General features: G+C 41.3%; 1 protein-coding gene and 1 long non-coding RNA gene across 4 annotated transcripts in view; one reads left to right on the top strand and one right to left on the bottom strand.

The window, feature by feature from the left end:
• Positions 1-2,064, bottom strand: part of LOC142358864 (uncharacterized) — a 31,951-nt gene extending 29,887 nt beyond the window's left edge. The window contains exon 1 of the long non-coding RNA XR_012761910.1: positions 1,991-2,064. This is a non-coding gene — a long non-coding RNA (uncharacterized LOC142358864). The remainder of the gene's footprint in view (positions 1-1,990) is intronic.
• ZDHHC21 (zDHHC palmitoyltransferase 21) overlaps positions 1,643-17,010 on the top strand; it is a 36,649-nt gene continuing 21,281 nt past the window's right edge. For 2 of the 3 annotated variants that reach the window (XM_075411156.1, XM_075411157.1), the window contains exons 1-6: positions 1,643-1,746; positions 4,934-5,030; positions 8,560-8,763; positions 9,267-9,365; positions 12,082-12,193; positions 13,578-13,716. In XM_075411156.1, the coding sequence (XP_075267271.1) occupies positions 8,610-8,763; positions 9,267-9,365; positions 12,082-12,193; positions 13,578-13,716 (504 nt within the window). In that variant the 5' untranslated portion in view covers positions 1,643-1,746; positions 4,934-5,030; positions 8,560-8,609. The remainder of the gene's footprint in view (positions 1,747-4,933; positions 5,031-8,559; positions 8,764-9,266; positions 9,366-12,081; positions 12,194-13,577; positions 13,717-17,010) is intronic. The other variant, XM_075411158.1, reaches the window with a different exon arrangement.

Here is a 17,010-nt window from a genome sequence, read left to right as displayed (position 1 = left end):
TCAGGGACTGGCTGCCCAGTTGATCATTGGACAGTGAGAAAAATGGTATTATGTACCACTTGTTTTGCATATTCATTATTATTAGTAGTAGTAGTAACATTTCCTTTGTTGTCCTATTAAACTGTCTTTATCTCAACCCACGAGTTTTATTTTTTGTTCATCCTCCTCCGCATTGCACTGGGGACAGGGCAGGAAAAGATCAAGTAAGTGGCTGCCTGCTCCTAGTTGCTGGCTTCTGGGTTAAACCACAGCAGTAATAAAAAAGGGTTTTCTGTATCGGTCATGATCACCATATTACTCTTCATCCATTTCATCCATCATTGTGTAGGGAAAATGCTCCAGGGCAAGAGCCCATCAATTTACAGTGGGAACCATGCCACTCAGACAGATGGAGATACCTTTAGATAGCCAAAAGATCAAGTATGTGCATCAGCCATGGGTGCTCACAGCATGATGCCCAGCTGGGAACACGGAAAATGCTGTCCGTTACAAGCTGTCTGTGGCTCTTCGCCACTGCTAACCCCTTGCGGGTCAGAATTCTCTTTTAAAAACAAAGATTGGCTTCTGTGGCCATGCAAGGGCCCTCTTTGAGCAAGGGGCACAGCGCAACAGGGGACCCGAGTGTCACAAAAACTTCGAAACTGGCCCGTGCTGGCCGTGGAGAGAGGTTAGGACACAAAGTCTAGAATTACTAGATTAATTATTTTCACGCGCATGAAGTATCCCATTCAAATCGGGGCACACCAAAGCGGGACTTACACATGGTTCTTACATGTTTCAAGCGTTCAGGTAAAACATTATTTGACCACTCATTACTTTACACACACATACCACTATTCCAAAAAGCAACTATAATTCCACGGCGCCATCGTGCAACCGCTTCTTTCCTGATGTAGGTGTCCCTGGAGCTGGTCTTGCTACAGTTACTTATCTGCGATGCCAGATAATGGGAGGGTTTCACAGAGGTGTTGGAGGGGCTGGGATGCTGGCACTATCTGGGTCGTCCTGGGTATCCTTTCTTCTTCATGGATGACTTTAAGATCCCAAGAAGCGAGAGGTCTCTACCTTCAAGGTGGGGGCTGCCCTTCTGCTCCCTGCAGTGAGCTGGGGCCCTACAGCTGCGCTCGCCTAACCAGCACAATGCAGTCCATGCAGTGAAAGACGCATCTCTTAAGAAAGCTAATACGACGTCACACTATTAATAAAGTTCATACGACACCGTACCACAGAGTGATCGGTACAACAGCCAGGGAACGGGATTCTCCTGCCCGGGGCCTGCAGGCTGAGGCGCAGGCCTTGTCCGCCGCGCTCACGTCTGGGTCAGCGGCCACGACGGGACACCGAGTGGAGCACGCGCCCTGACCGAGGACCGCGCTCGCGAAGGGGCCTGCGCCAGCCAGCTCCGACACCGGAGCACCGCGCACCCCGGTTTCCAGCCGCCTCCCGCCGGGCACGGCAGAGGACGGAAGTCAGGCCGCAGGCCGAGGCGCCCCGGCTCCAAGCGGCGGGGGGCGGCGCCAGCGCCGGAGAGGGCGGGCGGCCCGCTCGGCTCTGGCCCCGCCCCGCCGCCGGCGCGCTGCCAGCGCGCATGTGCGGCTCGGAGGGCGGAGGAGGAAGGTGGCGCTGGTGCGGCGGCGGGGAGGGGGCGGGCGCGCGCGCTGCGAGCGGCCGAGTTGCCATGGAGAGCGGGGCAGAGGGGGGCGCGTGACCGCGGCCCCTCCCTTCTCCTGCGGGCCTCGCCCAACGGTTGGTTCCGCCTCGTGCCCCGGGCAGGGGGCGGCGGGGGGGGACGCCGGGGTCCGGCGCCGCGGCGGGCCGGGGGGAGGGGGGCGGTGGGGTGGCCGGTGTCGCCCGGCCTGTGGCCGCGGGGCAGGCTGGCGGGCGGCGGCCCTGCGCTGGGGGACTGGGGGCCTGCCCACCGCCCGCCTCGGACCTCGGCTTTGGCTGGCTTAGCGGTGGCGGGCGTCTACTTCGCCGGTGTTAACGTTACCTTCGGGAGCGCCCTGTGGAGAGCTGGGGGAGGGAAATCCGTAGCAGCCCTCCTTCACGAATGCCTCCGTACCTGCGAAATAAAGAAACACTGTTGTCGCTTTCCTGAAGCTCCGCCGCGCTGCTTTTTTTGGTTAACTGGTGAGGAGGGCACCGCTGGCTACCTCGGAGGCGGCGGTGGGAGAGGGCCCTGCGGCCTGCCGGCTGTGCGCTCCGGCGGCGGGAGGCGCGATGCCCGCTGCCCTGTCCATTTTCCATCTCCCGCGGTTAGTGAAACGGAATTGCAGAGGCCTTCATGCCCTTCGCCCCGAGGGCCCAAGCGGCGATGCGCGTCACCTGCCTGGTCAGCAGCAGGCGAAGGTGCTTGTGAGGGGTTTGTAGTGGACGGGGACGCTGGCGTGCGTAGCGTCTGTGTCGAGCCGCGTCCCAGTCCGAGCCCGTGTGGCATCTTTCGTGAGTGCGGTAGATGTGCACAGGATTGCAGGATCCTGTCCGTAAAAAAGCATTGGGCGGGAATGTTTTGCCTGCCTTAACGAACCTGTCGACAGCCACCTAGCAACGGTGCAGTGCCATGGTCTCTGCTGAGGACCATCTATTGTATAAACATGTGCCATGCCAGGTACGTGGGCTTTTGTCACGGCAAAAATATGCTGCTGCTTGTACTAACTGGTTATTCAGATACTGGTTTTGTTAAAAGGAAGAGCTGCAAAAGGCGTGATGGCAGTTCTGTTCTCACAATTGATAACATCACGTAAGTGACTTCTTTAAAATGTAGTTGAAAGTAATTTGGGTGTTTGGGTGTTTGGTTGAAGTCTGCTTTTTTTTTTCTTCTGGTGAAGTGTATTCTTGGTTTTAAATCACTGATTTTTGGCAGTAATTCTTAAGATTTCAGGAAGGTCGCAGATCTAAAACCACAGCTGGATCCGCAGATTGATGGAGGCTGTTGATTGCTGTGGCCTTGTCTTGGCTGTCACGAATATTACAGGAAACCTGTCTCTCGTGTTTCTACTCTCTGCTTCTTTTTCTGTCTGAATTGCTTAGAATACAGCTTTTTTAGAAGGTGGTGTTTTCCTCACTCTAGAAGCGTATTTTGTAGAGCATAGTATTCAGTTTCCGTGGGGTCTTAAAACTGTGTTTCACAGTGAACAATACTGTGAATTACTGATCTGTGTGATTGTGGACTTGTTTAAGCATTTGTGAAAAAAGTTCTGCAAGTCAGATTTCAAAAGTCTTGAGTTTGTCACTGAAGTGGAAGTCCAGGGCTAAAGTGAAGCAGAATGTGTAGGATCTTGGTTTCTGTTTGTGTGTATCAGTGCAACAGCCATAAAAGTGCAAGGAGCAGGGTGTCGCCAGAGCTGATTGCTGTGCTTCTTTGGATGAGAAATTGAATAGTGCTTGTATTGTTTTGTATACATTTTTTGAAGTGTGCGTTCAAATAAGCCTGTTAAAACAATCTTTATTTCATGGTAAAGTTTCTGGTTAGTGCAAAGTTTTCTCATTTCTGGGAAGTGACTTTCTGCCTGACTGACTCATTCTGTGGTCTCATTATTCAGTGGACGTCACATCACAAGTCATATCGGAGGTGGTTGTGGTGAACAAATGCTAAGTTTATGATACCTTTAATTGAACTGGGCAGAAAGAAAAGGGGTAGGAAAAAATGCTGTCCGGGCGTCCTGTAGTATAAGTATTTTTTGGAAAGGCAAGGACAATTCTTGATCGTGTAGGAAAGACTCAGTCATGTTTTGGAAAATCTGAAGCTTTTCACAGCCACAGCTACTGTTTGCTTTCAAATGCTTTGTGTTTGAGATGTTTCTGTAGAAAAAATTGCTATAAATTAGGGTAAGGGGGAAGAACATGTTCCGTTTGAACATGAGGAAGAACTTCCCTGTGAGGGTGACGGAGCCCTGGAACAGGCTGCCCAGGGAGGTTGTGGAGTCTCCTTCTCTGGAGATATTCAAGACCCGCCTGGACAAGGTCCTGTGCAGCCTGCTGTAGGTGACCCTGCTTCGGCAGGGGGGTTGGACTAGAAGACCCACAGAGGTCCCTTCCAAACCCTACCATTCTGTGATTCTGTGAAAACCGCAAAACCTCCAACATTAGTGTTGAGTCATTTATACTAGATTATTTTGTTGGAAAATGCTTGTATTAATACTGAGTGTATACCAATATAAATCACTTAATTGTTTCTTCTCAACTAATTTGTAGTACACCTGCTGATAGACTTTTTTCCTCTACATATTGTGGTTATTCTTATCAGAAATTATGCATCTGAAAGAACAGAATTATTTGAGATTAGTCTTCCTTTCTCTTGTCATTGTATTTGAAAGAGTACAAATACAGATTTTTTAAAAATATGTTTAAAAAGAGAAGTCTATAAATTCACCTTGTCTGTGAGTTAAATTGGAATCTAGTACTTTCTATCTAATCATCAAAATGTGCACGTTAGGTTTCTTTTATAGCCCCCAACCCTTATGTATCTATATATGGTACAAAAACCAAGAGGGAGAGGGGAAGAAGCTCACTTTGCTGGAGCAAGTCAATATATTAGCATTGTTTATGCAGTATTGCTGACAAAAGTATAATGAAAAATATAGAACTTACTTTATTGTTACAATAGGCATGTGGGAAGCAGGTGTATCACAATTTCAAGAAACTGAAATGCACTGACAGTAGTGCACTTTTACACAGAGCTTTCTCTGAACACTCCCATCCTTTTAAATCTATATTAAAATTGTGAAACAGCCTAGAACTGAAATTTGAGGAACGCAAGTTAGAATTGGCATGTCGGTTTAGACAGACATGGAAAGGATCTGGATATCCCTGTGAATAGCTAGAGAGGAAGCACTGCTCAGTGAGGTGTGATATAAAGAACAAAATAGAATGCTGCCTTTCAAACCAGTAATGATGATTGTTTGAGTATCACACTCTTTTCTGTCTCTTTCAGAAAAGGTACAGAAGATGACAATGAAAAACCTCCCTTTCTTGAGAATGGAGCCTTTTTTTGCATAGTTCCAACTTAACTGTGAAACTTACTATCAGAGGTATGGGTTTTGTGTGTGTGTGGTGTTTGGTTTTGTTTTTTTAATTATAAAAGTGAATAGTGTCGTGCAGGCGAAAGTTAGTCACCAAATTATAAAAATTTGGGATATATTTCATTATAGGCATTCTTATTGTTTCTTCAGTATCTCTCTCACTGGTTATTGCTTACCCTTTATACTTGGTAGGTCACTTGGAAACAAATATTTCAGCATTTATATCTCTCTGTTTTGTTTGTTGAGCTGTTATTTCCCCTTCTGAGGAAGCGCTGTGGAGTCATGGAATCTCTGCTGCTCTGGTAAGATGGAAACCAGATGAATTCCTCAGTGGCCACCAGTGTTTCTATCTGCCTCCAGGTTTTTTGGCCTTTGTGTTTCTGTCAGTCTGCGTGGCTTCCCCTTTGTAAATCCGTGCTGGCTACTCCCAATCACCTTGTCGTTCATGTGTTTGGAAATAGTTTCCAGGATTGTTTGCTCCACCTTCCCAGGGATCAGGGTGAGGCTAACAGTCCTGTAGTTTCCTGGATCCTCCTTCTTGCCCTTGAAAACATGTTGATGCTTGCTTTCTTGAGTCCTTTGGAACCCCACTCATCAGCGTAGAACTTTCAAGCGTAATTGAGAGTGGCCTCATGACAGGGCCACCCCTCTCAGCACTCATGGTGGCATCTCATCAGGTCCCATGGAAGTGTTATGTCCAGTTTATTTAAAGATTGCTTAATGTGATCCTCCCTCACTCCGAGTAAGTTTTTTTTGCTCCAGACTTTCGCACTACACTTGGGGGCCTGGGATTCCAGAAAGCAGGTCTTACCCGAAAGCTTTCGACCTTCATATCCCTCACTAGATTCAACTCCAGGTGGGCTTTGGCTTTGCTAACCCTATCCCAGTACACCCAAGTGGCGTTTTGGTGTTGAGTGTGTGCACACACTTGATGTGGCCCCACTTCACCTCTGTTTTGTTGATTCTGAGATCTCTGTTGTCCACATTATTCTGCATCCTTTGCTTGCAAAACCTGACCGCCACTTACTTGATCATAGGTCACCGCCTCCCTCTCCCATCGTTTCTAGTCTAAGCCTTCCCTCAGTAGATTGACCATCCTGTTGGCAAACATGCTTTTACCCCAGATAGTATCAGGTGGATCCTGTGTCCCTCCTCCCGAGCAGTTCTTGATCCTTGTAGAAGGTCCTATTGATGTAAAAGCTGAGTCTCAGCTTTTGACATAAGCTGCACAGCCACTGTTTGGCGCGTGGGATCTGTCTGCGCCTCTTCAAGTCCTTCCCCTTCACCAGCAGGTGGAAGGAGACACCACCTGGTCCCCAGACCCTTGTCCTCGTATGCCAAGCCATGTAGTCATGCTTGATACGCTCCTGGTTTCCCCTGGCTGTATCTGTGATGCCCACACGAAAGAGCAGCTGAGGGTCATAGTCTGAGGGCCAGACTTACTACGAGCCTCAGTAATATCCGTTGTATCCAGGTCCCAAGCCCCTGGCAAGCAGCAAGCCTTGCCGGGTGACAGGTAGGGCTGGTAGAGGTGCCTCTGTCCCTGCAGCGGGGAGTTTCACACCCCTGCTCCTTGCCCGGTCCTGCCCACACTGCCACAGCACTCGGGCACAGCCAGCTCGGAGGCTGCACTGGACACAGCCCCCTGTCTTTGCCTGCTGACAGGGCTCAGAACCTGCTCTGTAGACCAGAGCTGCAAGCGGAGCATGAACCATCGTCCTGGTGCTGGAGCTCTCAAGCTCCCGGCCTTGCCAGACTTGGCATCTCCATGCCCAGCCTGACAACCTAAGGCTCTACCTATGTCTCCTTGGTGCCGGGGGTGTTCCAGTAGCTGCGGCATCTTGGAGGGGATCTGGTCCATCTCCTTTTCAGCACTTCTGACGTTGTACACTCTGGTCACCTCCTCCCACAGCTTCTTTGCTTGATGAGATGCATCCTCCATCAGTGCATGCTTGGAAGGACATAAAATATTTTTTAGTTCTAAACCTGCTCGTTGACAAAGCTATCTTACAATGGAGGCATGTTAAGGATTGGCAGATTCAGGAGTATAATAAATCATTTATATGTCTAGAGGCTGTGCATACATGTGTAGAATATTAATACCATGTATACAATGGACTATATTACATGCACATTCCATATAGTAAAATCAGAAAATAATAGTAAATATAGACTTAAATATTTTTTATGATTATCATGAACTTAAAAATAGTTTTAAGGGCACAGTAGCTGTATGCAACGTGGGCTTATAAAACAAGTATTAGCAAATTTACCGCATTTTTAGGATGAAAATTCTGCTATACTTTAATGGGAACACTTGTACTAGAAGACAGCAAACAAAGGGTGATGATAAACAGTGCATAGGAGAAGGGTGGAAAAATGTTAGATAGCTCGTCAGGCTCTGGTTTTGGTTAGAGATCTAGAAGAAAACAAAACATCTATGAAACTTGTGGATAATGTTAAGCAGAGAAATTGTGAGTGCAAGTGAGGACAGACAAACATGAAACAAGTAAGCAAAACCCCTGGAAACAGAGATGTCTGACTGATAAACAAGATGAAATGTCAGTGGAACAAGTGGAAGCTGAAAGGAATGGAAGAGAATCCATCTGAAACGGACAAGTTCCCTGAAGCCCAGAAATCAAGGAGGAGAGTAGCTTGGGGTTTATGTGCGTGTTGAAATACGAAGATGCTTACATGAAGGCAGCGTGACAAAAAAAGTAAAGGTAGTAATCCTTGCCTTGAAGGTTCTGCTAAATAGTACTTATGACTTCTAGTGCTATGTTTTTATAAAGATCAGTTTATGTAGCTCTGAATTTCATACTGTAAGACTTTGTGGAGTTTCTTCACTCTAAAACAAAAAAGACACCAGCACACCAAATGATCAGAATGGAAACATTGATGCTTGAAGTGTGATTAACAGTGAAAAAACTTACTATTGTATGATAGCTCTTAATGATCTACGTGAAAGATGTTAGGGTAGTGTAGTTCCTTTCTCTATTGGTTTGCTGTAAATGGCACGAAGGACTTTTTTTTGAGCAGGGAAAAATGACAAATTTGTAGGGAAGCTTGTGAAAATTTTAGCATATGAGCTTTTAAAAAATAATCTTGAAATGTAGATGGGAGACTACGATAGGTAGGTGGGATGAATCCTTGTATAACATAAATAATATATTTCTTTTTTGTTTTGCGGCCTTTTAATTTTGATGCGAAACTTCATTTCTTTAATATTTATATTCTGTGCTGCTGCCAGCTGGCTGACAGTTGCTTTCTTCACCTATTACTTAATAGTTTTCCAAGGTACTTGTTTTGCTTGATGATAAATGTTACTTTTTAGCGAGGTATGAGTAGTTAATGAAATCATAAAATATTTCTCTTCCTGGTACTTGAACAGTATATGTGAAATGTCTGTAAGTTTTTATTTAATTCCTTAAATCTATAGCTGACGGGTTTTGTTTTTCCTACCTGAATGTATGTGGAGCCCTGTAGGTTGCATGATACTACTTAATTTACTTTTTTTTTTTTTTTATTATCTCTCTAGGGTAATCTTTTCTTACTGGGTCGTGACAGATTATTACCTGTTTGTGTTCAATGGGAGGACGAATTCACTTTGTGGTTGACCCTCAGGGTTGGTGCTGCATGGGTCTGATTATCTTTGTCTGGCTGTATAATACAATCTTCATTCCAAAAGTCATCCTTTTTCCCCACTATGAAGAGGGACATATTTCAGTTGTGGCAATTTTGTGTAAGTCAATTTAATTTAGCCCCTTCTTTCTACTAGTAAAAATAGTATTTTTGGCCAGTAGTTAACATGTATGAGAAAAGTCAGAAAATAAAGAATGAGGTGAAGGATAAGATGAAGGATGAGAGTATGGGGATGCATCCTACATATTTGTGTTCTGAACAGCTGAGACACTTCATTGATTTCAAAGATGGTAGTAAAATTTGTGTGGAAACTGGGGAAAAACATTAATATGGCTTTCAAATCCTGTAGCTAGAACTTGTGAACAGACTTTCAGGCCCACAACTTTTAATGCTTGTCAGAATTTGGGGTGGTAGCACTGGTGGCTGACAAACTTAGTTTTGTTAGTTTTGTCATACGTCCCTTGATGCAGCAGTAAGGTCATACTGGCATCCTGTTGGTGCTATAAAAACGGTGTTCATTGCTACCTTTTCCTCCCCTTTTCTTGAGACTGTTGATTTTATACACCTGAAAAAGACTAACAAATGCTTATTTATTTTTTCTAGGTTATTACTTCTGCTCGTTGTTCTGTATAGCTTCATTACTAAGAGCCTCAGTAGCAGATCCAGGAAAGCTACCTGAAAACCCGAAGATACCAATTACAGGTACATTAAGTTGTTTCTATATAATGGAATAAAATATTTTAATGTCCTCAAAATAATTAGGAATCCATTTGATTTTGTGAGATTTGATGGAAACCATGAGCTGTCTCTGCTGAAGCCTGTTTTGTTAGTTAAAATCTTCATGTCACTGTTTGTAACTTTTAAATTTCTAGAATTTTCCCTTTTGTCGACTCAAAACTTCTTTTTGAAAACTTGGATTCTATCAGAAGTTTAGTTATGTAGGAACTTCTGCTAGGAAGTTTTTCCATGGGAAGAATTTTCTTGCATTCTAGGCTTTCAAACGTACTGTATATACTTCTAACTTGATAGTATTTAATTTAAAGTGTTTATAGGTGGTTGCTGATTATAATTCTACAGTCTTTTCCTGAGTAAATTTATAGGATGTTAGAAGTAGTGGTAGAAAGTACTCTTATGCTGGATTTTACGTGTGCATTTTTTACACTTTTTTTTTTTCAGTGACTTATGTTTGTGTGGGCTGTTAACCAAACAAATGTGATGCTAATTACATTTCCTTCTGGAGCAGCAACCTAACATGTTGAGTATTCCCCTCTGTCCTTATGAATTTATCCCACAATTCCTGTATGGTATCTGATGCTCCAGAAATTGGAGGACATTTGAAATCTTAATAATTCTTCACAGAGAAAGCCAGGATTTTTATGAACTGTTTGATGCTATTAAGGTCCTTGGCTAATACATTGAGCTGTTACGTAGCAGTTTAGAATGGAGTAGGGCTATTAAACAGCATGAGCTTTGTCACATTAACAGAAAGTAGTTTCTGAATGTAGAAAACATACCAAATGCAGTGAGGATTGAATATTTCAGTCTTGTCTTGCGACGAGGTGGATGCCAGGAGTAACATTTTGCTCTCTCTTCCTGATCTTAGTGAGAATCGGGGGTGATGTGTTTGGAAGTGTGGTCTGTTTAGCCTCAGCGCTGATGTTACAATGTGCGCAAACTAGGCAGCAGATCCTACGAAGGCATGTGTCTGCCCGGGATTCAGATGTGAAACACCGATCGCAGAAAATCTCACATCTGTATTCTTTCTGTTCCTCGTAACTGAGCCTTTGATCCAGTAAAACGAAAGGTGGCTCAGGCTTGAGTTCTGCAGTCAGAATTCTTGCTGCAGGAAGAACAACATGGATTCTGCCACCCGAGCTGGAGAACGAAGGCACGCAGTACAGTTACAATTACGTTTATGACTGAATGTTCATTTACCTGCAAAACACCAGGAGCAGTACAAATTCCCTTTGTGCACCAATGTTTCTTTCTCTTTTAAGGGATTCCTTTGAATAGCTCTCAAACCTCTTCATGCTCCATTCATTTCATACGGCAGTGATACTTTATAGATACTTCTGGAGATGGAACACTTAGGCTTGACTGTGACAATGATACTATGATTTGTTGTGTGCTATATTAGGGGTTTTGTACTTTCTAAAGTAGGAGTTCTGTTCTCTGGTATTCTCTGCGTTGACAGAAAGATAAATTTTTGCATTATATAAATTGTATTAAAAAATGAAGTTGGGGTGTTTCCGGACCCTGCTGGTAGCTATGCCATTGGGGAGTGACACCTTTGTGACACTGGATTGATGGGAGCAGATTATAAATCAGTTTCCATCTGGCATTATTACTAGTTTAATAATCTTAGATACCGGGCTTCTTTACTTGCAGTGTCCAAATGTTATTTTGCAGCAAGAAAGACAAGATTAGAGCTGCCAGCAGGTGGCTCAGAAGTGCTAAACATTATTTTGTTTACATTGGGACAGTGCTTTACTGTATAAAATTTCAGAATGCTCTACTGTAAATACTAAGCTTATTTTTCCCCCCATGGTATTTGAGAAATTTCTCTGCATCAAAAAGTTCTATTTAGGTAGAAACAACCAAAGTATTTAATATTCTCAGCCATGCACTTACCTTCCTTTAAGACAGAAAATACATGGTTTTGTGAATGGAAGTATTACAGTGTTGGTGTGATTTGTGTCCCGTGTGTAGATGAACTTCCTGAATATATCATTTGAACTCTCGTTTTCAAAGGCTTCCTCTAATTTGGGTTGTCCAATTTGAGATAAATAAGCTGAGCAATATTAGTTCCTGGTAGTTTCAGCTACTCAGTGTCTTTGGAGATCAGCTTAAAGAATCTGGTGTTGGGCATCCAAAAATAGTGTATATTTTTAAATAAAACCCTATCCTCTGTCTGTTCTTTGGTTGCCTTATGTGTAAAATAGCCTGTTGTGATATGCATGTCTTAAAATGCTTTGAGATGGAAGATGCTCCTGAAGTGTTCATTGTGTATGTTATTATAGTTAGCTAGCTTTGACAAATTTGAGTAGTGGTATTTGCTTAGGAGGTTTTGGAATGGCAGGGAGATTGTACAATGGTTCTGTCTAGCAGATATGTTTTTTCACAGTAGGCATGTAAGAAAATAATTGAATTATGTGACAGCTTTTGTGCTGTAATAATTACTCCCTAGAAAAATACAGGAGGAGAGAGGACTTTGGAGAAGAAAACTGGCACAGAGTGGGAGTAATATCTTCCCATTTCATTAAGGTGACAGTGGGAAAAAAAGTTTTTAATATGCTGCTCACCCTTCTTGGATCATAGTAAGAATTTTTTTCTCCTTGAATCACTAGCATATAGATTTATTATGAGTGTGTTGTACTGAGTTTAAATCTCTCTCATCTGTCTTTACATTTTCACCTAGAACGAGAATACTGGGAATTATGTAACAAATGTAATATGATGAGACCAAAGCGTTCGCACCATTGCAGTCGTTGTGGACATTGCGTGAGGAGGATGGATCATCACTGTCCGTGGTAAGACCAGGACATTTTTTCTAACAATCTACTGTTCTTTTAGTGAATCATTTCGAAGTTCGTGGTCTAGACTATTGCTCATTTGTCGTATTTCTTTCCCAGTAGAGCTTAATCATTTAGGCATTTAGATCAGGGAAAGAACAGCTTTGAGACTTTCTTATGTTACAAGTAAAACTGACAGGAAGAACTGTTGCAGTGTAACATTTAATAATTGTCAAATTGTTAGACGGTTTTGGAAAATAAACATATTTTGTTTAAAGAATTGGAAATTTTATTCCTAAAACTAATCTCAACATAGTTAATTTGTATATTGCTGATTTATTTCATTTGTTGCAATTTAGTTTCTGATGATGGAAAAAATATTTTTAGTGGGAAATTAAACAACTGATGTTTCTTGGATTGAAATAAAAGATTACAATTTCAACATAGGAGGGGGTGCTGTTTACAATAATAACAGTAGATAATAGTTTTTAGACATCTTTTGTTTTTTAGTTTGCTGAATATCTGTGCTGAGTAGAAAATGTTACTTACTCATACCATGCCCCACTTGTCACGGCCTCTCTGATTTTATGGTGAAATTGCTTATTTTAGTGTTCTCTGACTAGTTTCAGTCAAAATGAACTAATCTGGCTAAAATTGTCTATTTAAATTGATTGATTGTAGCTTAAAATGAAAATACACGTTGCTGTCACTAGTTCTGAGGTATCATTTCCAGCTAGGCAGTAATGATGAGCTGCAGAGGACAGAATTGACATCAGGATCTTCCTATGGTGATTTAGTCCTTTTTCAAACTACTACTAGTGTTTCTAGAATCCTTGTGATTCCTTTACTCCTTTGTGTTGGAGTATTCAGAAGTAGCTTCTGAATAGAGATGTCTGTTCTGTCTTCCGTGTCTTAGGCTCTTTCTGAAGTCGTGCCTGTTTGCAATTGGTGTACCCTGTGAGCACATTTATTTCAAACCATTCATTTGCATTCCCAGTTTTTGGACTCTACGTATTTCACAATCAATTAAATTAGTTGAGTAGCAGAAGATAATACATATTACCTTGAAATGTTGCAGATTTTTTTTAAATAATTTCGTTACTTGAGTATTAATTAAAATTATAGGACTATCTTTGCTGTATGAAGATACAGAGAAATATGTCTCCTGTTCTAAGCAGTCTGTGTCTCAGTAATGCAGTCTACACTCTTAAGAGGCTGTGTGAGGAAACCACTCTTTGCACTAGCTGCCATTTATAACACAGAGACCATCACTTTGATTAAGAATGGAGTAGTTCTTATATTTGCTCCAGAAATAGTAATAAATTCTGGTATGCACAAAGTCATCACTGCAGTGTTAAAGTCTTTATGTTTCTGGTTTTATATATACTTTTTTTCTCTGCAGGATTAATAATTGTGTTGGTGAAGACAATCATTGGCTGTTTTTACAGCTCTGTTTCTACACTCAGATCCTTAGTTCCTACACGCTGATACTTGATTTCTGCCATTACTACTACTTTTTGCCGCTGAAAAAAGAAAACTGGGTAAGAATCTGTTTTCTTTATGAAGTGAATAGCTAGTACTGCGATGTAATTTATTTTGGTATATAGTTACTACACATTTCTGCTGGCTTACTTATTTGACAATGAAGAGAGTTTATCTAGACGTATGTTACCAAGTGAGCAAACTGATTTATGGTAAGTAACAAAATGTTGCTCTAAAGGAGTATATGATTTCTATGGAAAGGAGGACAGAAACAGTTAGGTTCCTTTAGAAGTGATTAGTGAGTACTAGGAACAAGCAAGGTAACTACTTTAGATGTATCCAAATTTCTTTTTACTTTCTCCAAAGTAAATTTATGCAGAGGATATATTTTTTCTATCCTAAGTCCGTATTTAAAAATGCTGATATTGCCAGAAAAATTAGAAAAAAAATATGATCATTGTGAAAGGAGAAAAACTTGAGTTGGTTTTCAAGCAATATTTTGTGTTACTTTGGAAAGGTGATGTAGGTTAAGGGAGCATTAAGTTTGGCTTGTTTTAATTGGACTCTATGCCATTATCTTGTCATCAGCACAATGCAGTTGAACACACAGACAGAGAAAATGGACTTACACATTGGAATAGAGTAAAAAATGATGGACTTTCTTCCATTATGGAATTGAAATTGTAAACTCTCTGCCTGGCGCTCATTTATGTCTATTGTCTGTAATGTTCAGAATATTAAAGAGGTTTGCTTGAAAGTTGCTGCATGCTTGAAAGTGCCAGAACAGCAAAGCTGATACTCTTTCTTTTGAAGAAAATGTTATGAGATTTTGCTAGTAAAGAAACATAAAAACTGGAGACTGGCCTTTGATTATGGGTAAGGCAAGTCCTATTTTGCATTTTGTTGAACAACTTCAGTTTGTTACATTATTTTGTATCCTAAATGGTATAAAATAAGAATATTAAACCTTCTGAAAAATTATTCTTCTGGAAAGGAATGGAGCATAGCGTTCCAAGCTTCTTATATGCTCCCATATCAGGCTGCAGTGGATGTAATGTTCCCAGGAAAGTGTACGTGAAGGTGATACGTCAAAGGAGAGCTGAAAACGTAGGAAGACTGTACTCGTTGGATCATCCAGAACTGATAAAAGTGTTTATTCAAGTTGGTAGATACCAGCTTTTTATTATATGAAATGTACCAAAGTTGAGGACTTTTGCAATTCTCTCTTAAAATAACTTCTATTCTAAAGGAATTTAATTTTTTATTTTTTTCATCAATATGAGTATTTCCATTTAAATGGTTGAGTGGACTCTAGAAATATGGAAAAGAGAAGAATTTTCTGCATGCTTGGGGCACCTTCCCATAGACACTGCCTGTAAACTGAGACAAACCTGTAAAATGTGCTTTAAAATGGAGTACTCGCATTTTGCACTTTGTTTCCAGTTTGTTGCGGATGGCCTTTTTGTATTCACCTTGTTTAACAAGGATTGTGAGATTTGAGGGAGCTATTTTGATTTGTTGTAGCTGCATTCTAGTTAAAAGGGATGTGAAATTGCAGTCTTTCTGTGTTAGTGAAGAAATATAAGTAAAATTTCTTACAGATACGTTACATTTTGGGATTTAGGAAAGGTAATATTTTTGAAAGGTAACTAAACGTAAATGCCTTGGCTTCTAGTTTCAGTAGCTTTGTAAACTTTGTAATTTATAAACTAAGCTAACCTACTACATTTCTGGACAGAGTAATCTTATACTTTCTGTATTCTGAAGGCTTCCTGTGCACAGCGTTTGCAGGTTTCAAGCGTGAAGGCATCTCAGTGACACTGATCTGAATACTGGTTTGAGTATTGCAGTGCTCCTAGGAGGAGTGTTATTTTCCAAAGATAAAATCTTTGTATGAAACTGGTGGTGCTTCTCTCATACCATAATGTCATGGTAGAATATTTCCTTTTTATTGTGAGAGTCCCCGGAATGCTGTAACTTATTTTAAGTAATTACACTGTGTTTAGGTAACAAACCCAGGTTCTGTTTGTTAGGCTTGCATTTTAGAAGCAGGATGAAAGGGAACCAAGTTATTTGCTTGGAGATGGTCTGTGCAAGAGAGGAAAAGGGACATCATGTTTACTTCAGCCAGTTTACAACCTCTAAAGAGGTAACAATAAATAGCTATTAATAATAGCAGTTCAGAAAATCAAGACATATAAAACTTTCTTCTTGATGGTTTAACTGGGCTCATTTCAAGTCTTTTGGAGAGAAGCCTACTTTTAATGTCTACCCTTTAGAAGATGTGACAGGTTAGGGGCAGAATACATATGCAATAACTATTTTAATGCAGTTTAATGTAGTTGCCCGAAGAGTGGATCAGCTTCCCATGTTTGCCTGCCTAAATTTACAGAGAGTCATGGAAAAAATGGAGCACTGTGTTCGGTTTACTTTTGATTTCATTTAGTGGTGGGTTTTTTGGCTTTATCAATTTGCATATGTGGACACTTCAAATGACACTACTACTTTTGAAAAACTGGATCTGTGTTATAGTATCTAACATTCTGTGCTCCAGAGAGATAAAGATGTTTACACCGTATAGAAAAACTTAGTAGACACAGCAGGTCTCATCTGTTCAGACCTTTGTTAAGTCTAGTATTACACTGAATAGTATTTAGCTTTCTTAGCTTTTCCGCTGCAGGATTTGGGGACACACAGTGAAGTACAGAAAATTACAAATAATTTGTTTGGGTGTCTAGTCAATACATCTGCCTGGAAGATGACATCAGAGCCCATTTAAGCTGATTTTTCAAAGTACTGCTAAGGATATGATGCTATAGAACTTTGTGTCACAGAATAATTTGTCAGAATTACATAATTTTGACATCAAATGAACAGGACCAGTGAGAAGACTTGCTTACTATTAGTTAGGTTTTTAGGCAAGCATCCTGCAGGATTCTTTTAGTCTTTGTATATCAGTTAAAACTGAAGTACCACAGCATTCCAGAGACCGCAGTACCTTCTACCTTTCACAGAAGCACTATTATTTGTAGAATTTTTGGCTATAACCAAGAGCTTACAGTGTCTGAATTTACAGGAGCTAGTGTTTAGCACAGATTCAAAAACCTGGATAATTTTTTCTAAATAGCCATCTGGAATTAGCTGACTTCCTGCTCATTAAAAATACTTGTGAATTTTTTGGCAGTGTGCCTTCATCTTAATTTTTATTCCTTGGATATAAAATAGTGCATTACACAGAAGCTGTAGAGTTAAAATTGCTTTTAATGCTGTTGTGAAATAATAATTTTATTACAGTACTGATAAATGCATTATGAAAATATGATCACTGTATGCACGTTAGTATTTCCTTCTGA

The sequence above is a fragment of the Opisthocomus hoazin genome, chromosome Z (assembly GCF_030867145.1).
Source record: "Opisthocomus hoazin isolate bOpiHoa1 chromosome Z, bOpiHoa1.hap1, whole genome shotgun sequence".
NCBI lineage: Eukaryota > Metazoa > Chordata > Aves > Opisthocomiformes > Opisthocomidae > Opisthocomus > Opisthocomus hoazin.
The sequence above is the reverse complement of the archived record's forward strand: the minus strand, read 5'-3'. Positions and strand labels throughout refer to the sequence as shown.